Raw genomic sequence first — 23,718 nt, forward strand, 5'->3', positions numbered from 1 at the left:
TGTAAACATCTTTTCATCTCCCATCTTCTAGAGGGACTTGGAGTATCAGTGCCAACCCCAGATATTCTGGGATACCTAATTTTGAAAATGCTTTGTCTCCTATTAGATAGCATAAAGTTGAATTTCTCTCACTAGGTTGGTAATTAGTGCTTTGTTCTGCAAAATGTCAGGCCACAGTATGGCATGTTATGAAAGCTCTTTCCTTTGTCCTAAAATGTGAGTCAATATCCTGTATGAATTGTAGACAATTCCTGTTACATAAATGGGAGTCAGTTCTTGTAATTTGCAGCATGGGCTGATTTTTTCAGTACATCCCACTCTCATCCAATAAAAAGAGCCACCACAGCCAGCAAGCCTGACTAATGGGTATATGAACTTGCCCATTTGGCATATCTTTACACTTGCTGCCCATGCTAAGTGCAGTCCTAACTTCAAATGCCAAAAATGCAATTATCTTTACTGGAGTTTTTAAAGATGTTGAGTGTGTCTAAAGCTTGGACTTCTTGTGATGGCTGAGCACTTTGGAGATCAGCAGCTGCTCTACACCCTGTACTTAAATATGCTTGTTTGTTATCACTAATATATGCAATCTCTGTTTAAAGAGCTGTGTGTTTGTGCTCTTTTGTGCTTCTGAGTGTCAAAAGACTTGTCCTCCATTGGAGCTAGATATTGTAACTGAACAGGAAAAATAATGCCAAGCTATGTTCAATTTGCACCACAACCCACATTCTCATGATTTTTAGCTTCCACAAGTGCAAATTTTACCATGAAGTATGGAAAATTTGCATTTTTTGTAATTTTTAGGCTACAGTAAGTTCAGTGAAGTCATATCTACATAACCTCTGGAAATCATTTTTTCAGGAAGGATTGCATTTCCTCTTACATGCATGTGTATTTCTTCTAATACTTGCTCATTTAAACCAGACAGTGCTGACACTGTAAGCATATTTCATAAGATTTTTTTTCAATGTGATTTTATTCCAGAGCTAAACATTTAAAAATATATTGTAATTCAAATATGGTAAATAGGTTAACACATTTTCTCTGCTACTTTCAAAAGTAGTGCTTTACTGCTATCACTTAGAGGTTACCATTTGGTTTGATATCTCCAAGTCTTTTTCAACACTATTGAAGGTGAAACTAAGGGTCATAAAAGGTTGTGAAACCTAAATATTTATTTTGCTTTTTGGAAATACAACTAGCTAGGCTTAAACAAAACATTAAAAATCCTCAACTATTAAAATTGCCCAGGGGACTTCTTGTAAAACCTACAACTTCTGGAAGAGGTAAAAATAATTGGAATATTTAGTTTAAAGTTCAAGCCTTTTTTAGAAAGGTGAAAGGAAAAAATATTTGATTTTTGTAGTGCGTTAGCAAAAACAAATAATCACGCTTTGTTTGTATTTGCAGATGAGAAAAAGAAAACAAAGAAGATTGAAAATGAACTCAATCCTGTTTGGAATGAGGTAATTTAAAAAAAAAAATCCTTGGACATTTTACAAGACAAGGCTTGTAAAGTTGTTAAGTCAGTTTCCACAGCTGAGCATGATTGGAAAGGGGATCTAGTACTATGTGTTCATGTGTTCTTTCAAGGTGTTAGCAAATGCAGGTGAATGGATTCATCTTGCACCATGTATTATAATTTATTAGCAATGTGTTAATGTAAAACTAGATGGATAACTGATGAGTTTGTGGCCTGGTTTTGTTCCCACTTTCTTTCAGTGAAAATGATACTCAGCCATGGGAACATAATGGGACAATTTATTATGCTCTAGGAAAAAACATACAGAATTAAAAGAAATTATGTATTGAAAGTCCTCATGGTTTATTTGTAGGCCTAGTCTTATGTTGCATCTTCAGGAATATTTTTCTTGGGGAAAATGTTTTCTTGGCAGTGTTTTTTAACAATAAATTAATTTCATGATAAATGAAAGTTAAAGATTTTTCTTACATTTTGTAATTAGAAATATAAAGAAGTGGCGCACACAACTCTTGGTTTAAATTCAATAGCAACTGAGTTCAGCCAATATTGGAGTGGATTAAATCAGATATTATGAATGACAAGACAATATGTGTGAGGAAGTGGAAATGTAAAAGAAATGATCATTCACTATTAAACAATTTAATTGTGCTATTGTTGCTAGCAATTAGCAAATCAAATACATACTATGAGCATTTTTTACTTTACTTTTGCAAATGTAAGCTGGATTTGGTCTCTCACTAAATGCAAAATTTATTTCTAAATAATTTTGTTGTATCCGCTACTCTGCTGTTAATTTTTGCATAACTTGTCATTATCATTTGGGTTTGGTCTATTTTTTTTTTCTTCCTCAGATTGTTGAATTTGACTTGAAAGGAATTGCTCTGGATAATTCATCTTCCCTAACAATTATTGTGAAGGATTTTGAAACAATTGGACAAAACAAGTATGTTCCTTCTTTCCCTCTCCTTACCCATCCCACCCCAGTATTTAACACAACTTGCAATACAGAAGTACAGGGGGAAAATGGAACTGATAACTGATGTTTGCTGTGCTCTTTTCTGTCAATGCCAAATAATCTATGTTGCTATTCTGAAAGGAAGTATGATCATGTCATCTTTTCTTTTTATTTCATGGCAGATTTCACGTGTCTTAGGCAAACATTCATGTTTACTCATAGGAGCCCAATTCCATTGTTAGCTTTTCTTTACTACTCTCTGCCTCCTCCCAACATGTGGATTCTGGTTTTCACAATACTCTAACAGCTCTGTCATAAAATCACTGTGAGTCAAGACAGTGCCCTCAGGTCTCTCATTCTTGAGATTCCTGCTGGTCAGTTAGGCAGGAATATATTGCATGCCTCTGACTTTAGGGAGATCTCGAAACTTGACTTGAGATAGGAAAGCTTATCAGTAGACAGAATTTTGTAATGCACTTTAAAATTCATCAGAAAATAAAGGAAAGTGATTATCTGAAGCACCTAAAATGTTTCACTCTGTACATGTGTTCAAAGTTAAACTTTAAATATCATCTAGACTCATATTTGTAACTCTTAACCCCCAGCTTGTGCAAATGCCTGTTTGTTTTGCTTGGGTTTATGCACAGAAAGTTGTTGACATCAAAGACAGAGTAACACCTTCAAAGTGATTCTCTTTGAAAACAAATCCTCAATAACATCCTCATATTTGCAACATGTGATGTGTTTGGAAGGGATATTGGCAGAGAAACAGGATAAGGGGGTGAGAAGTGAGAAACATATGAGCAGGCATTCTGATTTTAACATGGTAATAGGAAACAGCATCTTGCAGTTCTTTTAAGGACACAAAGCACTGTAACAACAGAAGAGATTTGATATTTATGAACATTCACATTTAGGTGAAAGGAGGGAATGTGGAATAAGTTTCTCACCTACCAATTGCATGTACGTATAACCTGTATTTCTGTAGAGTTACTGATCCTGAGTTGGGAGAGACTTAGGACCACCATATAATAGATTTGCTACTTTTTTGAAGTGCTGCAGCATTTCCAAGAGTGCTCAGTGGAAGAATGTGCAAGTAACACTCCCATGGTTTGTCTGCTAGTTCAGGATTGAAAAGGTGGAGCACAGTGCCTGTCTAAGGTCCTTGCTATAGAAAGCTATTCTAATGACAGTTTAAGAAACCCAGTGTTTGCTTCTGACATTCACAAGTAGACCCATTAACTTGGGAGGTGTATTAGGTATCTAAGCTAAGTGGGATTTGAGTTTAAATCAACAGTCTTTCCTTTAGAGATTCATGGGTTTATATATTTTATTTTAAAATCTAGATTTAATTTTTATTTCGTTTTCAAATGTAAAGAGCATATCTAGGGGCCTCTGTTGCCTGAGATCGAGGAATGAGAAGAACCTACACCACGTCCTTGGCTCTATTTTCTTTCTTCTGGAGGAAAATGTGCAGCGGGGATTCTGTTGTTACATTCAAAGTAATGACAACTTTTGCTCAATGTTCTGCTACTGTCTGTCTATAGGCCAGAAGCAGAGCCCCGTGTTTCTCAGGCCAGCCTCCCTCTCTGGCTGCTCACTCACAAAGCTCCTGGCCAGCACACGCTCTGATGGTCCATGCACTCTTAGTCCTGACTAGATGCAGACATCTGGTCTGTTGCTATGCCCAAGAGGTGACTACAGAACCTATAGAGCAACAGACTAGAAGATTGCTATATAAAACATAATTTGTTCCTGTTCCTAAAAGCTGATATAACTGTTCATCCAGTCTGTTTTTAAACATGCTGGAGGAGGAGTACAGTGGATGTTATTCTGCTTTTGCACTGTGCCAAGGCACTGAACTCATTGCTTTGGCATGTTTCTGTAAATTAAGCCTGAAAGAGCATTTGGATATTTTTCCATTCCTTTGTTTTCCAAAAGAGGAAATTTACTGCTTCATTTACAGGATCACTAAACTTTTGTAGATAGGTTAATGAGTGCTCTTCATGGAGAAAAGGCACAATAATTGGAAAAGATAAATAAAGCAAACCACTGTATAGAGACAGAACATCATAGGAATAAAGCAGAGGACTCATGTGATTCATGCTTAGATTTTCTGGCATAAAGATGTTTGGAAAGAGAGCACATCTGTTATCTATTACATCTAATACCGTTAGAAGAAGGATTTCAAATTCTCTGAACACAAATCTTTCTGCAGTTAAAAAGTCCCAAAAACCTCACAGTAATGTCAGTTGTCCCTGTGAAGTTAAGAGAACGAGCTGGGATTATGTGTTTCCTCATGTTCTTTGTGTAGTTAGTAACCTAGTGAGACAGGAAAAACAGATTGGGCACACCCTTTCTTCTAACAAAAAAATGCCACTACAAATGAGCAGTGCAGCAAATTATTTAATCATTACTAAATTAAATAATTTCCAGATTGTTTAAATCCTCCTACAGCTGTACCCTTTTGAGTGGATTCTTTTCCACATCAGTGGGACTGTACATAGTTTCAGGATTGCCTTGCATCCACTGTATGGAAGATCTAGACAGCTTAAGACTCAGTTTTGGGCTTTTCTTCCTTGTTCAAAACAGTATCCATGTTTTGTTTCTTTTTAAAAGTTTGTTCTTGCAAAGAGTATTATCAAATTAGTAAAGATAAAATAGGGATTTTTCTCAATAAAAATATTTAAACATAGCAGAATAGCAGAAGGTGGGTGTTGGGTCTTGTAGCATACTCTATAATGAAATATATACACTGAGAAAGAAAGGTTGAGTTTATTAGTTGTAACTGCAATAGCATAGAATCAAGTTGCTGATGAGAATAATAAATATAAACCTCTGCCAAAATATACCCTTAAAAATAGATGAAGAGAATTTAAATGCTTGACTCTTCAGTAATTTAAACCTTGGGGCTTTCAGTAGAAGTAGCATGCAAGCAGCTAGAGGACATGATAGGCTAAAGAATTTACTATATATTGCTACCTTCAAACCAAGAGGAATAATAAAATGGTTGGTACTGTGAGTAAGCACTTCTTGATCTAGACATGGGTGTGAAGTTTCACTTCACTTGGTTATTTAGGGAGCTAACAGGAAGTGCTAACCACAGCACTAACGGATTAATTAGCTTTGGCACAAATGCAGTGCTTCAGTAGTTCATTGATTTCATGCTCATAAACTAGGTGTTTTTCTTTTATCAGTGTGGGGAAGCTGTTGAAGGCCTGGTAAGGTTCAAAATCAGCTTCTGATTAGGGATTTTGCATTTAGTTTTGGTGTTTTCTCCAGTGGTAGACCAGAATGTTTAAACTGCTTGCAGAACAGGGTATTTGCTTTACTCCTGCAAAGCTGGAAAAGTTTAAGAGACCAGACTGATTGGGCATTATACCTGTGGAAGTCTTAGGAATAGCCCAAAAAAATTTAAGAAACAATACTAATTTGTTTTCTACTGAAACAGCTGATTAACGGAAGGTCAGAGGATGCATTAAGCTATTCCAGTAGCAGAAGCTGTCACACTTGATGGTGTCAAGAGACTAGTGTGACCTGGAATTAAATGGGCAAATGCTGATCTTCTCAGGCAAGAGAGAGAAAGCTGGAATAGGTCCAGTAAAGAACAGTGTCCTCTGATGATGTGCAGGTGATAGAAAGTATTTTCAGCTGTGCTGGAAGGAAAGGATTCCTTGTCATCTTGTAAGTCATGGCTTCAGATGGAGGTCACATACAATCCTGCCTGAAGGTAACAGAGGAACCCAGCAATTTCACAGTAGCCATGCAGAGAACTGGGGTCTAGTTACCTGTCAGAGGGAAGTATAGGAGCAGACCATGCAGCGCAGCACTGAACATCAATGAACTGGTGATGGACATGATCTCCCAACAGCTCCTGAGATCTGACATAGCTGACTTAGTGCAAAGATTAGAGACCTGAGAGAAGCATGTCAGAAAAAAGGCTTTCTCTAAGACTTGTACAAAGTGACAAAGATGAGACCTGAGGATGACTTTGTGGCATTCCTTGTTACTTTGGAATGTATTACTTCAGTGGTTGAGTAGCTGTATGATCAAAACCAGACTGGACATAGTCATGGGTAACCTGTTCTAGCTGACTAACTTTGAGCAGAGGCACTGGACTATATGATCATGAGTGATTCCTTCCAACCTCATCAGTTCTGTGCTTATGATAAGGGAGGGGTGAAACATCCCAAAACCAGTGAGCAGGACAACTTTTGGAAAGGCAGAATAGTGTCCAAAATCTTAAAATTTGGCCAGAGTCTAGAAGTGGACTAAGAGAGTTTATAGATTGAATATTAAATTTCTCAGTCTTGCTAGAGTAGAAAAGACTGGAGACTGTTGTCACCCAACCTGCTGAAGGAGGGGGAAATGAAGGCAGGTAGATAGAGAAGCGATCTATAGAGGCAGCTGGTTGCAAACCAGAAGTCTGTGTAACTGGTTCCCTCTTCAATCTGCTGAAGGTGATCACAGTTTTAAAAAATGGTTACTGTTCATTCAAATGTGTGCAGTTATCATTTGTACAGGGCAGACGAGGATGTAGAAATGGAAATGTTCAGTGGAAAATTTGAGAAGCACTACAGGTGAATGGCAATTCTTGAGTTAATGTCACCAGATAGGAGGGTGTGGTTGCTGAAATATTCATCCTGCTGATTTGAGATTACTTTGGGTGGCTTTTGAATTGTTTTGAAGTCACTTCATAAGCTCCAGTAAGCTCAGTAAGCTTATATCAAATCAAAAGGTCAAGTCTATATAAATTTTCTACAAATGTGCATAGGAAGATATTTTGTTCTTCTTTTTTTCCCTTCTATGGCACCTCAAAATATATAAGTTTCTGCAGCTGAACAGAAGTTGTGATGTGTAATACCTGCAAGGTATATTTGAAGGAAATTGATGTTTTATACTTAAGTATCCTAATGTACTTTGCAAAAAATTAATTTATGTTCTCGTAACACAGTATGGAAAAGTAGCTATAATAATGCTCCTGCTCCATGTGAAAAGATACCCTTGCACCCTTAGCTGCTCCATGAATAAGCTCTGTAACTTCAGGGGACCTCAGGTTCTTTGTGTACAGGTCTTTTTTCCGCTTTGGCAGCAAAGCTGGTATTTTATTTATGACACATGATCTTTGAAATATTTACAGGCTAAAATTATCTTGGCTTTTTCACGGAAAAAAAAATCACAGTTATTCCAGTAATCCACTCCAGTATGGGAGTAAACTGCTGCTACACAGCATGGGAATGAAATACAGTGCCACGTGTCATGAGACCAGTACCACACTAAGAAATTTTGCCTAAAAGTAGTCTCTTGGGCTAAAAGTACATGCAATTTTCATCTTTCTGGGACAGGGTGGGAGTGACAGATGCAGTCCCAAAGTAGGCAGAAGTAGCTCAGAAGAGTCTATCACATGTCCAATCCCTCTGAAACCTTCCTTTGGCAGACTGCTCTAGAACCCTTAGAAACAGTCTGAGAATTTAGAAGGGAGAAGATGAACCTGTTCCAAAATGCAGAATATGAGCAAGAAGATTGATTTTGTGATTCCTTTGTAAGCACATTGATTGCATTTGTTCTGTATCATTGTTTTCATTACAAAGAGATAGATTTGTCTGGTTTTGTGTCTCTTTCAGTACAGTACAACAGCTGTTATACTTAGTTTATGTTCACTACTTCTCACCTGAGAGTTTGCAAAACTGTAGGGAAGGAAATTTTTATATTCTTTAGTTTACCAGTGAGAATTCAGTGGTGGAAATGAGTGACATTGCTATTGATAGTTATACACGCAGGATTATTTTCAAAAAATACATTAAAAATAATTTCATTTTTAACCTCTTTTAGGTTAAAGCTGTGGCTGCCACCAACACAATTGAGTGTAATTAAACAGAAATTAAAACTTAGCAGTATGCAGTCATTACATGGCATTTGCAATGGTCTTTTGTTGTACTTTGAGTTTTCAAGTCATGGCTGGAGTTACTTGGTTGACTAACAGATGGTAGCAGAAGAAAAATGGGAACCTCTGTTTGATGTATATATTTGCATTCTAATAATGATTTTTATTTAATTTCAGATTAATTGGCAGTGCATCCGTAGCACTTAAAGATCTTGTAGGTAACCAAAGCAGATCTTTTCCCTTCAAGCTCATACCTCTACTGAATGACAGGGGACAAGAAACTGGAGTAAGTGACTTGCATTTTCTCCTTTTACTGTATTCTTGATCAAAATGCTACAGCAATATCAGTTTAATTCTTGGAAATGTCTAGCAAAAGCTCCAGACGGAGGAAATTTATAACCAGAGATAATAAAGTCTATATGATTTTGTTTTCTTTGTGTATATTATGTATTTGTATATATGTGTAATAAATATTATGGATCACAGAGTATGCATGGAAATCAGCCTGATGTTGAAAAGTGCATTTTCCAAGTACCAGATGGAGTTCCCACATGCACCTTTTTGCCATATGCTTTGTAACAGCTCCCTGTGTCATTGCACTAACTCTGGAAAGCACATGATCATGTACATGTTCACTGCCAGCTCCCTTCAGAAAGTTACACAAGAACTTGCTTAACTTGATTAAGCACATGTAAAGATTTAAATGGTTATTCACTTAGTTATTAATTAAGTAGGTTTTGGAACCTGGGACCTTACTGTGTTTGTGCAGTGTAGCTTTTAAGGCACTTCATGCTGCATTCTAGTACACTCAGTCATGAGAGACTCTAAGCACAATTTCAGTCTCTCAACAGCTGCAGTTTAATATCATGATTAGTTGGTCACAGGGTTGGGCTTTTTTTGCTGACTCCTCATGTTACTCTGGCAACAAGTAATAATAATGGTTTGTTCAATAATCCAAAAGCACAGTCAAGCACCAAAAAGACAATTCTATAATTAGAGTGGAAAATGATGTATTGTTTTTCTTCCAGGATGGAGATATGAACAAGCAATTAGAGAAGCCAGATAGGAAATTTTACTTATGGTTCAGACTTGTTAAGTTGTTGATGAGATAGTGTTGTTTTTCTACTGCCTTTGTTTTTCTGTCTCCAAATTTAGGATGTCAGCTCGTCAGCCATGAATATTGTGGAACTAAAACTAACATTTGTAGAACATTTTACATGCCTGTATTGTGACAGATCTTTCTAAATATAAACACAGCAACTCAATTTCTTAGATATTATTTAGATGTTATTTCTTAGATAGTATTTCAGAACCTAGTCCATTAGCTGAAAATTGTGTAATCTTTCTTTTTTATATATATTTATATCTTAATAACAGTTTATTAATTTACTAATAGCTGAAACATTACAAAACTGTTGTGCTCATGAATAGTTAACTGTTCATGCACAGTGTTAGAACAACTTGCTGCTTTAAATCAACTGTTGTGAATACTGTAGGCTGCATAAAAAACATTTTCTCTATAGGCAACAATTGATTTGGTAGTAGGATATGAGCCACCAGCTGGACCTGCAAATCCAACTGATCCGGGAGGGACCAGTGCACAGGAAGGTATTTCATCCTTTTCTCAGAACATTTTTTTTAAAAGCTCTAGGAGCTGTTTAAGGTAAGGCAAGAGGGTGATTCAGCAGCACTTTCACTAGAAGCAAACATGTCAAGACTGCCAGATAGTTATTTCAAAGAAATTAAGGATGATTCAGAAGCTAAGAAAAAAATTGGCATTTCCTGACATAAAACAGATTTTAGCATAATTTTCTCTGTTTGTTTAAAAACTTTTCAAAATTACTTCTGTTTAGGAAAGAAGGATTTTTGAATGCTCAAGGAAGCAACAATTATCTGCTGCAATTCTAGGGCTAAGCAAAAAGCAGAGACGTTCCATCTATTATTTTCAATGTCAGGGAGCTTGGTGAAAAAATTTTCTTGATTAATTAAACTTCTTTTCCCTTGTAGAACAATTAAGTTTTGGAAGACACTGTTTTATATTAGGTTGATATTTGACTAGGCAATGAAATACTATGATTAGTGGGGAATATTCTTTAGTTGCTCTGTATATCATATTAACCAGGCTTTGGCTGAGAGTATTTTTGAGATCCAGTTTTCCAGACTCTTAAAAGAACTTGGAAATAATAAGTTTTGCAGTTGATTGGAAAATAATAAGCCTAATATCAAGGCTGTGTTTGTGAAGAAAGAAGGAAGTTTAATAAATGTTTTGTGTTTGAGGAGAAGTAAATCAGTTTGACCATTATTTGGTGATAGATAGTAACATAAGAAGGAAAAAATTGAAATCAGAAGTCTTCTGGAGAGGAATTTTGATTATACTAACTTCTCTCAGAGGTGTTCTTGGAGTGTGAAAGGATAAGTAATATAAACACAAAAGTTGAGTGTTAAATTACTGCATTTCAAAATAATTTTACAGAAATGTGCACTTGAAGGCTAAAAATGCAAACTCACTTTTATGAGATTATTTGATCACTTTTTTTTTTCAATTATAACATACAGATAAAATAAAAAAATGGCAGTTTTTTTAAACTAGCACCCAGAAGCTGCATGAAAATTATTTCAGTGTGAATTATCAAACACACTTTAGTTAGTTATGGTAAATACCTATTTCCCATGAAATGAAATCACTTTCCCAGAGAGAGCTACAGCTCAATTTCAGGAATTAAAAATTAAGTACTAGGGTATGTAATCAGTTAGCTGCATGGATCCATGCAGGCAAATGCATTTTGAGAGCTGTTACAGATGTGTTGGGGGTCTTCTGCCTATAGTATGTCAGTCTCTCTGGTTTTATACATCTCTTACAATGACCATGATGGACTTTGTTATACAAAGTGGTCATCAGCTTGTAATTTATGAAGTTAGAATACATTCTGTTAATGCCAACCACCAGAGATACAGCTCATTCTCCCTCTAAATTTTACCATAGTCACTGTCCAGTTAAGAAGAGCTGGAAGCACAAGGAAGTGACCACTTTTGTGGTCTAGGTATTTATGGATCCTATTTTGCAATACTGGAATCTCAGAGTATGATTCAGTATTACCATGTCATGTGGTTGTAGAACTGTCTTCCACAGAGGTATGCTGATTTCAGAACTGTCAAAGAGCCTTACTGAAAAACTTATGCCACACTTAAATGTTGTGGAGAAGGATTCAGTTTTATTTTGGATGGCAAACCCTAAATGTATTTGTGCATGCAAGGTTCTGAACTAAAAACCAGTGTTGTGCTATAGCGTAGTCTTGCTGATGGGAAACAGCAAGATCCATTCAACAGCAATGTTTATTCAGCTGGAATAAAATGAATCCCTTGTGATGAATTATGAACTAGTTGGAGACTGATTACAGCTCTGCTTTGCTTGAATTAATTGATTAAAAAAGTGTATGGGAATTGTATTGGACACTCTGCATCCAGAAGAGAAACTAATCTAGTTTGGCTAGGATATAAGTTGTTCTTAAGTAGGCTAAAATGACTAGCTTTCAAAAGGAGTTGAAAGAATGTATTTGGCAAAAACATTGTTGATGTGAGCTAATAATAGAATTTTAGTGGAACTCTTGGATATCAGACTCTTACTCCTGTAACTTCAACAGCAAGTTCTGCTATTTATTTATTAATTGCACTGATTTTTTCCTGTATGAGATGGAGAAGAAGATGGAGATTATGAGGATGGGTTGGATGGTCCAGTTGGTGGTATCACACCAACAGTTCCAAGTGGCACAAAGGAAGCCCAGCTAGCTAAACGCATCACCAGGGGAAAGAAAACACGGAGAATCCTCTCTAACAAACCACAAGATTTTCAGGTACTAGATTTACTAAATATTACATGTTCCCTTTTTCTGCTGAGTGTAACACTCCTCCTTTTACACAGCCTGAGCATAATTTAATGTCAGCTTATCTAATGCACCACAGAAATAATTAGCCTCTTCATTTCAAAGCCAGTATTTCAAAATTATTCCTCAAATGTTCCTGTTACTGAGATGTCTGATTTTGTACAGTTCTGACTGAAATAGGGATGAACCTTATTTACTTTACAGCTGTACAAATTTCAAACTACTGTAGAAGCTCTAAAAATAAATGGTAAAGGCAAGTGAAAAAACTCCAGCAAAATAATTATCTCTAACCATCATACTTAGGCTTGCAAAGTCTAATTCCTATCTGTCAGCTACTTCAGATGTTGGCTAACATTTTTGGAGGCAAAATAAGGAATTGTTGTGATCAGGATCACAGATAATATAGAGAATTAATTGGTACAAATATTTGATTTTTTTTTCAGATTCGTGTTAGAATTATTGAAGGTCGTCAGTTGCCTGGAAATAACATAAAACCAGTTGTCAAAGTTCATATTTGTGGTCAGACACACCGGACAAGAATCAAAAGGGGAAATAACCCATTTTTTGATGAAGTAAGTGGTGTAAGAACACTCTAGCTGAAGTGTTGAGGCTATCAAACGTTGAGAAGTAGTTAATACAGCTTTCATTATGATCAATTAATAAGAATTTACTAATATTTATGGATAATTATGGCTAACATGCATTATGCCATTCCCAGTCCCTTTCTTTATGTATTCACATCACTAAACACATCTCTGTCACCAACAGTCGTAGCAGATAAAACTAACTAGAAGGAAGTCAAACTTCATATGAGACTTACAGAATGTTTTCTCTGGTGCAGTTGGCCATGTGACAGAATCACTTTGAATAGTTGTGTTCAGGTTATAAAAATCACAGAAAAATTTAGAAATCATTGTAGACCTCTGTGGTGTGTGCAGACAAGTGCTCAGTGCAATGCCATAGACTGCCACAGAGTCTGGAAATGTCACTGCCTTGCTACCCATGATTTGTAAAAACGCAACTAGATTTCTCTGTCTAAACAGGGGCTCTGTGCATCAAACACACTGAAATACAGGAGAGAATTCAAAGCCACCTAAGGGACACTAGAACGATCCATCTGAAAGACTAATGTTGCAAAACTGAAGTGTAATAGAGAAAATGCTGAGGATAACTCATTATCTGGGCATGTGTGAAAAATTCAGAAGATTTTGGAATTGCATGGCAAGCATGTTTAACGCAGATAGGCAAGTCCAAGGAATTTATAAAAATTTGAAACTTGAACTAAGCTGTAGGTAGCAGTGAAGATTTCTGAAGCCATGGAAAAAACAGGGAGGGCAGAAAGGCAGTTGCACCTTATATTGTAAGTGTTCCTCGGCAGTGTCAGTATCCATAGTAGTCTAAAACTGGAATAGGGATCACTTTCACCACTAACCCTAAACAAGGCCTCTTTGACAGCTACAACATGCCTGATACAGTACAAAAGTACTGTATCAGGCATGCTTCACGTGCCTCTTAAAATAATGCTTTTGCATTTTATGCTCAAGTAATTATGTGTTTATAAGACAGGCTTTTTGTTTGTTTCTACCTTGACAGATATTTTTCTACAATGTCCACATGACTCCTTTAGAGCTGCTTGATGAAACCATTAGCATTCGGGTGAGAAAAACCAGTGCATAATCACAAGGCTGTTGGATTCCTGTAGCATCCTCTGGCCATTTCACCAGGTTGTTTAGGAACATTCCTGTTTCATGCTCCTCTGTCTTTTTAGGTGTATGATTCCCACTCTCTACGAGCAGACTGTCTAATGGGTGAATTTAAGGTGGGTATTTAGAAAGCTCCATATCTGGACTAAATTAAATCAAATAGGAGAAAAGCTTTAAGTTTTAAATGTTTAAATGTTTTAATTTATACTTCTTTTTCATGGGGTCATGATGATGTCTTGTTTCTCAAGCTAGAGACCACTTGCTCAAAGCACTAGTAAGCAGGTTTTTGTATTTGAGTAGAAGAGCATTGTTGAAAAAATGTATATGCCTTATATACCAAGTTCTCTAATTTGCATCCAGGTAACTTCTTTAGTGGTCAGGTGATTATTTGGTATGAGGTAGAGTTTGAAGAGATAATTTTATTAGGTAGCTAATAGGCAGAATACATAAAGATACACATTCTCAAATGTTGTGGAGAAGTCTTCCTTTGGTCACAAGTTAAGTAAAAACAATGGTGGAAAACTCATTTAGTTAAAGTAGTTTATGTGGTGCTGATTTTATTAGTGAGATGTCTTTATTTGGATTTTTTCTGGTCAACTCTGGGAAGCAGACAAGAATTACCATGGCAATTGTAATGTGGTTGGGATCCACTGTCACAACACTTCCAGTATCAGTACTGGCTGTCTTTTCTGCTTGCTTATTTGGTACTGCATAAATCCAGTAGGTCTCTAGACCAGCTTTTTACAAAAATATGGAAAGGGGGAAGAGTGGTCTTTTCTAAATTAAACACTTTCTGCCACAAAGCTGATTGCTTTTTGCTTCTCACTGCTTATTTTCTTTGTGATTTCTAGTGATTCAGTCAGTGGTGTATTGCTGTGTGGAAGACTGATTATTCACTAAGCAGGTGACAGCATGTCACTCAGCTACTTTCTGTTCCTGCAGGCACACATTCCAACAGGAAACCACAAGGGTAATTCTGTCTAGAAAATCACCCTTTCAGACTTCACCTGCAAGGAATACTGGCCCCAACTGCCATAAACAAACATACGTACATTCCTGAACTTGTTTAAAATCTGATTCAATGAATGAGGCAATCTTGCCCAGATTTGACACACTGAGGAAAGAAATGGTCGTAATTCTTAATAAATAAAAGGAAATTATTCATTTTTTAAAAAACAGATTTCACATCTGGAATTGAAGGATGAAATGTTGAGCAGGAAGAAGGAACAAAAGTGTTCTGAAAAGCCTGTCTGAACATAAAAGAATGAATGAGCTTAGGGAATTCAAAAAGCAATAAGCCAGCCCCATCTTGTGTCTCTGGTAAATGAAAAAGCTGGGGATCCAAGAGGGGAAGAAAATAATTACATGTGTTAGTTCTAATAATCTTTTCTTGCATTTTCTTCTTGGCTGCTCTATCCCTTTGAAATCCCTCATTTTTCAATGTAAGGCATTTTCTCTTTTTCCTCCTAGTAATATTCTATGTAAACTGCTTTCTGTTTGTGACAAGAGAAAAATGTAGTACTGCCCATGAAAAAATGGGGGGAGTTGTTCAACCATTTTTCTGTTTTGATATTTCTTCAGAGGTAATGCCTTTGATCTTTATTTCAGATTGACATTGGCTATGTTTATGATGAGCCTGGTAAGTAATGGTTACTTCAGAACTTCTTTCCTTGAAACTACAAGTTGAAATATTTCCTTAAATTTCTCAAGTAAAAGAAGAAACTTAATGTAAAGTTATTTAAGTTTGTGGCTTTAAGTATTAACTTCAAAAATCCAACAATATATGACTCTTTTCAGTGAATTCACAACAGGCTCCTTTTTTATTACAGACCTAAAATTTGAAAAACAATGCAAAAATATTTGATAAATCTGTCCATGAATTAGTATACCAAAATGGTTTAACACCAGATTTCTTGTTTTGGATGTCACTATTGAGACCTGTCTAGGACAGGATTAGTTTGTTAAATAATTATGGTAATTTAGTATAAAGCATACTTTTGAAATAGCTCACTGCTTATATGATGTCTGCCATTTTGTAATGGACATTACTGAGGCCAGTAACACCAGGTGGTGTTTGTTTTATTTCAGGCCATGCAGTCATGAGAAAATGGCTTTTGCTGAGTGATCCTGAAGATACAAATTCAGGAGCCAAAGGCTATATGAAAGTCAGCATGTTTGTCCTGGGAACTGGAGATGAGCCACCAGTAAGTTTAATTTAAATGTTTTTCTTCCCCTCTCTATCCCATGGATACTTATTTGCATGCCCCCAATAATGTTTTAATACTGTGTAATTTGCTCTATGAGCAGTGTTTATAAGTCAGAAAGAATTTACTAGTGGTTTCATCCTGTACTAAGTGGCTAACTCAAAGCTTGTTTTGTTATTTTGCTCAGTTAAGCAACCTCTACCATTTGTGGATGCTGCTTCACATACTGGGAGTAGAGATGAACCAGTGTTAGCCTGGTTTTGCATCCCAGCTCATATGTAACTCTCCTTAGCATAGCTAAGCAGGCAGAGTAACACTGATACCAGCTCCAGGAATAAGTCAGGAATGTCTCCACTACTACAAAACATAGACAAGCCCATAGATAAACCAGAGTACCACCAAATTTTTCCTGGTGAAGATTAGACCCCTCAATAATTACAAGTCAGACACAAGTAATTTGATGCAGATGAAAGCAGCAGGTAGTTGAAACAATCCAATCCTTCACTGTCTGCTGTTCTGTCAAGGTGAAAACAGGTGATTTTTTCTTGTGATGCTTTTCTTACCAGACCATTGCCTGTAGTTTTGCTTTTCTTCCTGTCTGTTATTTTTGCATACTGTTCTCCTTAGTTAAAATATAATGTGGTCCCCAGAACCATGGGAGATTGCCTTTTAGTTTCATACTAACTGTTCCTCTCTGCTAGCCTCATGATTCTTAAAATCACAAGGAGAGTTTAGTTATTTGTGGTGTGTTTATTTTGAAATGAGGAAGCAATGAGACTTGTAAGCCTTTTCTAATTGTAGAAAATGCTCATTACTACTCATTAGATGAGTGTGAAATTTGCATGAAGTTGGTATTGTATATGTGCTGAAATCATCATTGTCTGATGATGATGATGATTTTGAAAATGTGATTATAATGGGCTTCTTCAATTTAGTACTTTAGAGATAAAACTAAAAATAGTTTAGCTAGAATTAAATTTCTGTGGCTTGATAATTTGATACAGTCTCATTCTTCATCATGAAACTGACAACAGTCTTTAGCTAATCAACAGTTTAGCTAATCACCTTAATTCTAATTCTGTATTTTGCCTTGTCTTTTTTGTCTACAACTGCATCCCCCAACAGGTTGAAAAAAGGGAGAGAGATAATGAAAGTGATGATGTGGAGAGCAATCTTCTATTACCTGCTGGGATTGCACTTCGATGGGTCACTTTCCTTCTCAAAATCTACAGAGCTGAGGACATTCCACAAAGTATGTACCTTCTCCCTACTTGTCCGTTGGTGTGTGAATACTGTTAGAAATAGTTATTTCTGTTAGCTGTTCAGAACAGAATATGGGTGACTTTTTATCCCTTACTAGCATATTTTCTCACCTATATGTATGCCAAATAGCAATGTCTTCAAATACATGTATAATGTTTCTCAAATACAATGATACCTTTAAATTCAGGAGCACATCAGCACTTATGATGTTTAAAAAAATCTATATTCTTAAAATTGCTCCTAAGTAAAAATTCTCAGTTTTTACCTGCAACATTTTGAATTTTGTTTATCGGGTTAGACTTCACCCTTCCTAGATCTGTGAGCTAGTTGATTTTGGTAGATTGCAATGAGCAATTTATTATTTAGGAATAGTAGTAGTAGTAGTAGTGGTAATAGTAGTAGTTGTGGTAGTAGTAATAGTAGTAATAATAATAATAACAACAATAATAAAACTACCTTAATCTAATCTTTGACACCTCTCCAGTGGATGATGCTTTTGCACAAACAGTCAAGGAAATATTTGGAGGAGAAGCAGACAAGAAAAACCTGGTAGATCCATTTGTAGAAGTTTCTTTTGCTGGGAAAAAGGTAATTTAGTAAACATCTGTACCTTTGTATTCTAATTGTAGTCCTGAGAATAGATTTCATAAACCAACTTGGATTTTTAAGTTTACTGGAACTATGGAAATAAAAAAATGAAAAAAGAAAGTTCACTTTGTAACATGACAAACTTCAAGGTGCAATAGAAAGGGTGTAAAACTGATGACTAATGAAAGGAATGTATGACTAAAGGCTAGAACTGATGTATGCCAGATTCCTTGCCTACCAATTGTTCCTGCTTGCTTTTAGTAATTGGTGATACAGATCTTTCTGAACAGATTAACTGCATTTGTACATTTAAATAATCATGTGTTCCTTAGAATGCCAAATTTGATCTGGAGCACAATTGCACAACTTATAGTCATTACTAGTCAATTTTTTTGTCAGTCATTTAATGTGTATATAGTCAGGTTACCACACCAGTAGTGTAGAAGACCTTTAGAAGACATGACCAGCAAATAATGCAGCCTCTCCCCTATGATTCATTCTTCATCTACCTAAAATCTGCATATAGAAAGAATCAAGTAATTCCTTCATTTCCTTTCTCTGCAGTGATAAAAGCAGGTTAAATTGTGGCTTGTGAAAATAACAAGCTTTAATAATTTCATTTAATTGTAGCTAGTGAAAAAAAAAAGCACAATAACCCAAATCTGATCTTTAAACACTGTTTCAATATTTTCTTTTTCTCTAGAAGTCATTAATGCTGCATATGCCGATTACTCTAACAGTAGTTATCAATGGAAGATTCATTGAGCATCAATGGCTCATTGCAGTATTAATCTAGGATTCGTTGTCTAGTATCCCTAATTTTTCTAATCAGATGAGGATGTGCCCTAAATCATAGCTAGTAAATACTTTTTTTCCTGTTTTATCTTTGATGTTCTCTTGTATATTTGATTTCATTTTTTTCAGGTTTGCACAAATATAATTGAGAAAAATGCTAATCCAGAATGGAATCAAATTATTTACCTTCAAATCAAGGTCAGTTTTTTTACCCTTGTATCCATAGTAAACAACCTTTTTTTTTTGGAGCTCAGGGCTTTAACATTATGGAGGTGAAAAATGTAATGAGTTATTTTACTTTCATTGTTTTTCTTTTTCAGTTTCCCTCAATGTGTGAGAAAATAAAACTTTCAGTTGTTGACTGGTGAGTTATGACTTTTAATCAAATTACTTAAGAAGCTAAATGATAATAAGCAGAAAAAAGTCTGGTTCTATAGATGTCAGGTGTTTTTACAGTACATGAGAGTACTAAAGCAAGTGCTTAAGTACCTTTATGGTTTCTTTACAGGGGATCTGATTAGTGTAACATGAGATTATTTTTAATTGTGTGCAGTGAGAACTGAGTACTGTAACTGATTAATGATAGTGTAAAAGTCAGGTGACTTATTCATGGTCTACAGACCACTCTTGTAACTTAATATTGAAGCATTTCAGATCATAGAAAGTGTGTGTACTAGTAGCTTGCCACTGTGTGTGATGACCAGCATTACATTTAAATAAAAATCTTGCTTTTTTTTCCTTTGCTGTAGGGATCGACTTACAAAAAATGATGTAGTTGGAACAACATATTTAAGTCTCTCAAAAATTGCTTCTTCTGGAGGAGAGATTGAAGGTAATTGTTTGAGCAGTGTGTAACACACTGTCTTCTCTTGTGTTACATAGAATGGCAAAGCTCAGTGTTCCAAGAAAGTATATATTTTTCTATAGTTTCTCAATTCCCTGGAAACAGGATTGTCTTCTCCTTTTAAAATTTTCAAAACAATGCTCCTAGAAAACATTTTAACTTTTAAAAGTATTAAAATTTTAATGACTAAACCACATCATGGTGGAAATAGAAGTAATTCAAGATTAATTCAAGTAATTCTGATATATATATATATATATAAATAAAATACATATACTATATATAATATAGTATTATATATATATTAAATGATTATAGTTATATATTTTATATATATACATATGCATAGTAATGAACCAAGTAAATTTATGAGTGCTTTCCCAAATTCAGAAAATTATGTGATATCACAATCTACCATGTGTAAGATATGCAAATTTACTTAGATGCTTGATAAGATATTTAACTTCAAGATGAACTGGAGTCACTGCTTCAGAACCATTTCTTCTTTGGACACTGGTAAAAAAGACTCCTTTTGCTTGTAAGAATATCTCCTTGTAAGAATATCTGTTTTATCTCTAGAAGGGAATCTAAAAGCTGTGGAATGTTCCTGAGTAGTTAGCCTAAAGGAACTCTAGAACCACATACTCATTTCCTGGACACCACTGGGCTGCTTGCAGATGCTGGGGAACTTGGGACAATCTCTGCTCTGATCAGCAGCTGACTATAAAGCAGGCCCTGCATCTCATTGCATGAGTGCTCTGTATTCCTCTTTTGTAACTCTGATTTTGATTGCACTGCTATGATTGCAGACAATTGATATATATGCTTCAATCAGTAGAGATGCCTGGATATGTAATTTCACACAGCTAAAACCCAAAACTGATTAACTACAAGAAAACAAGTTAGGCAAGATATGAGGTGCCTAACATATTGTTCCCATTGGAAAATAGATTTGTAATAAAACTATTCTTTTTTCTGCCAATATTTTGGAACATATTAGAAAAAATCCAGTTACATTTATATTCTAATATAATCTTGTGGATTTTGATAATTTCTTTGTGATCTATATCTGTAATCACCTCTTTTTATAGCAAGATCTTCCATACAATTGGGCCAGCTCCCACACTAGGACTCTGTGTTAACTTGCCAGAGGAATTATTTTATCTTTCTAGTGAACATGCTTGGCATTACTTATCCAAACAGCATTGTAAAGCTCAAGGCTAAACAGGCTTAACATGTATTTATCTGTCTACAATAGTTTAAAGGACACCGTCTCAAAATAATTTTCAACATTGTCACAATAAGAATCTAAATTATTATTTTTTTCTGTTGTATTTATAAAGTCTATATGATATGTACTTGTCTGAGACAGACCAATTTGTCCTTAAGTTGGTGGCTACATCAGATGTTTAAAAACAAAGTTAGTGGCTCCAATCCTATACTGACTTGAGTAAGGAGGCAAGAATTGGATGGAATTGTATTTCAGTCACATAAAAGCTTATAAAGTAGTCCTCTTAGAAGGACTGCTGTTGAAGTAAGACTTCATGCAAACATTCTTTTTATATGCACAGCCAGAAGCAAAAGAAAGAGGCAATGGGAAAGCCAGGACAAGGCTATTGGGGAGAATTCAGCTCTGGAGAGATCACTTGTACTCTCCTATGAGCCTGTGTCTTGAACTGAGCTGAGTCACAGAGCATTTACACGTCAAACCCAGGCACTCAGTAACTGGGGAGATGAGTTTGGTTTCTCTGTCTGCTGAGGCACTGGCATTGGAATAGCCATTTCTATTATCTTCTCTTTAGTGCTGTGCCTGAAGCCTGTTCTGGCGTCTGAAGGATTGTGAAACTGAACTAGTCTGTAGTCCTCAGTAAATGTAAATCTACATACCCTAAGGGACCCTGAAATGTAGTGGGGGTTTAAAATGTCCTTAAGATTTTAAAAGTAGTTTTAAAAATAAATATGTATTTTGTGTGGAGGAGAATTGTACAAAACTGAAAAATAAGCACTAAAACAAGCTATTTTGTGAGATATATGCTGTTTTTTTCCCCTTTGGAATTTGTACAGGAAGAGTAATACCTTCATATATTAACCAGAAGCAAAATGCTTCATATGAAATGTATTTTGTCTCAGGCTTTCAACTTTATTTTTTTAAGAGATTGCTTTGTGGTGTGGGGTTAGTTTTTTTAAATGCTATTGTCACTGTGATATAACTACTTTTCTTTTCATAATATAGATTTTTCATCTTCTGGAACAGGGGCTTCATCATATGAAGGTTTATCTCTTCACCTGTTACTAATTTTGTGTTCCATTGCCCAAACTGCAGAGTATTGCCTAAGATACTCCATTGGCTTAAAAATATTTTTAATAAGTCTTGTTGTCTAAAAGATTTCACCATTGTGATTACAGAGTATCAAACCTAACTAACTCTATAAACCAGTTTTGGCATTGGAATTGGTTTGAAAATATTTCTGTTTGGCTGGTGCTTCAAGCTGTGTGTTAGAGATGAGCATGCAGTTGCTTCAATTACAGAGTGCTTAGTCTAACAAGGGCTTGAAATTTTTAACTTAGCTATGGGATCACAGGTATATTTGCAATTGCAAAAGTAAATAACTGCCTAAAATAATTAATGGCTGTTTTGCTTATGCTTAGCAAGCTATATAAAAAAAAAAAATCTGGAAAATAAAATCTGATTCTGTTACTACCTGGAGAGGTGACTTTTCCAGGTTGACATTCAGCTTTGAAAGACTTTCTGGTAACTATTTAAGTAGTGATAAAAAATACAAGTGGAGTGCAGTTGAAAGGTAATAAACATTCATCCACATGGTACTTCATTCACTATCCTTCTTTCTGAATAATGTAATATTAAGTTAAAGGCTGAAATAATTTCTCAGAGTCACTTTCTGTTATAGATGATCATTAACCTTCTAAAAGTAAACAACTGAATCTTAAATTTTAAAAAATAGAAAATAAATTCTTTTTATTCCAGTTTTGGGAGGGTTTTTTGTTGTCTGTATGTTTCTAAATTTTTACTCTGCTTAATTTATTTGCATCAGTAAATAGTGAATGCATTAATTTAACACATATCTGTAGTTTAAACCTAGTCATACTGAGGTCAGATGTGAGCAGTTCAGTCTTAGAATTTTTTAAAAATTGGACATTATTCAAATGATTTTTTTCATTCAGTTTTTGAACTGTTTCTGATTCAGAGGTAAGGGTGTGAAAGTAGCCAATTGCAAAATAGAGAACTGCAAATCTTTATTTTGTATTGTGCAGGTTATAGGTGACTTTTTGTTGACAGGCAATTACATCAAGACATCACATTCACTTTTACAGTCCACTCGTGTCACTCAGTAGTGGCATAGCCACACAAGGCATAACCCTTTACTGCCCTGTCTTACCTCAGCCTTCTTTTCCCCTGAGAGAGAAGTGCATCCCTCTCTGTGCTCCAGATCACTCCAGGAAATTTCGGCTGCAAAGCTGACCTGTTTCTCATCTCTTTTTTCTGCTAGAGAGTGCATCTTTTCTGTAGCTGTTTATTTGGATCATTGGCCTGTGCATTTAAGTGATTGCAAATGTTGTTTTACTCAGTTTTATATTTTTTAGAAAATATATTTTCTGTTAGCATAAGAGCATATTACCCTTGTACATAAATTAAAGCCATATATTTGGAGTGGGACATAAATTCTTCTCATTCTGTGGAATTTTTGCTGCATGAAGTGTTGTGTTGCATGAAGTGTTTTGCTGCATTTAGTGTAAGTGTTGCACAGTGAAGAAAGAAGTTAGGTACAAGTACAGTCAGTGGTATAATTACTTTAAATTCATGTGGTATATCCACAGCATAAAATGTTTTTATATTACTAATACCTAACTAATATCTAACATTTCTTCTAACAGATTTGATAGTAATGTTATTTGTTTCTTTCTGGCTTAATATGGTAATTAACAAAGACATAATGGTAATGTCTTCTGTTAGTAAACTCTGGAGAAACTGAAGTTGGCTTTTTACCAACATTTGGGCCTTGTTACCTAAACTTTTATGGAAGTCCAAGAGAATACACTGGATTCCCAGACCCATATGATGAATTAAACTTTGGAAAGGTAAGTTTCTTTATTAATTG

The 23,718-nt window shown here is 35.5% G+C and overlaps 1 protein-coding gene across 1 annotated transcript in view; it reads left to right on the forward strand.

Moving 5' to 3' along the window:
• Positions 1-23,718, forward strand: part of MYOF (myoferlin) — a 61,729-nt gene that overhangs the window by 4,556 nt on the left and 33,455 nt on the right. The window contains exons 2-18 of the mRNA XM_077784640.1: positions 1,411-1,466; positions 2,335-2,426; positions 8,500-8,608; positions 9,846-9,930; positions 12,013-12,173; positions 12,647-12,775; positions 13,797-13,859; positions 13,972-14,022; positions 15,515-15,545; positions 15,995-16,110; positions 17,236-17,362; positions 17,858-17,961; positions 18,886-18,954; positions 19,077-19,120; positions 19,506-19,588; positions 21,834-21,872; positions 23,574-23,698. Coding sequence (XP_077640766.1) covers positions 1,411-1,466; positions 2,335-2,426; positions 8,500-8,608; positions 9,846-9,930; positions 12,013-12,173; positions 12,647-12,775; positions 13,797-13,859; positions 13,972-14,022; positions 15,515-15,545; positions 15,995-16,110; positions 17,236-17,362; positions 17,858-17,961; positions 18,886-18,954; positions 19,077-19,120; positions 19,506-19,588; positions 21,834-21,872; positions 23,574-23,698 — 1,484 coding nt within the window. The remainder of the gene's footprint in view (positions 1-1,410; positions 1,467-2,334; positions 2,427-8,499; positions 8,609-9,845; positions 9,931-12,012; positions 12,174-12,646; positions 12,776-13,796; positions 13,860-13,971; positions 14,023-15,514; positions 15,546-15,994; positions 16,111-17,235; positions 17,363-17,857; positions 17,962-18,885; positions 18,955-19,076; positions 19,121-19,505; positions 19,589-21,833; positions 21,873-23,573; positions 23,699-23,718) is intronic.

This window comes from Lonchura striata, chromosome 7 (assembly GCF_046129695.1).
Source record: "Lonchura striata isolate bLonStr1 chromosome 7, bLonStr1.mat, whole genome shotgun sequence".
In the NCBI taxonomy this organism is placed as follows: domain Eukaryota; kingdom Metazoa; phylum Chordata; class Aves; order Passeriformes; family Estrildidae; genus Lonchura; species Lonchura striata.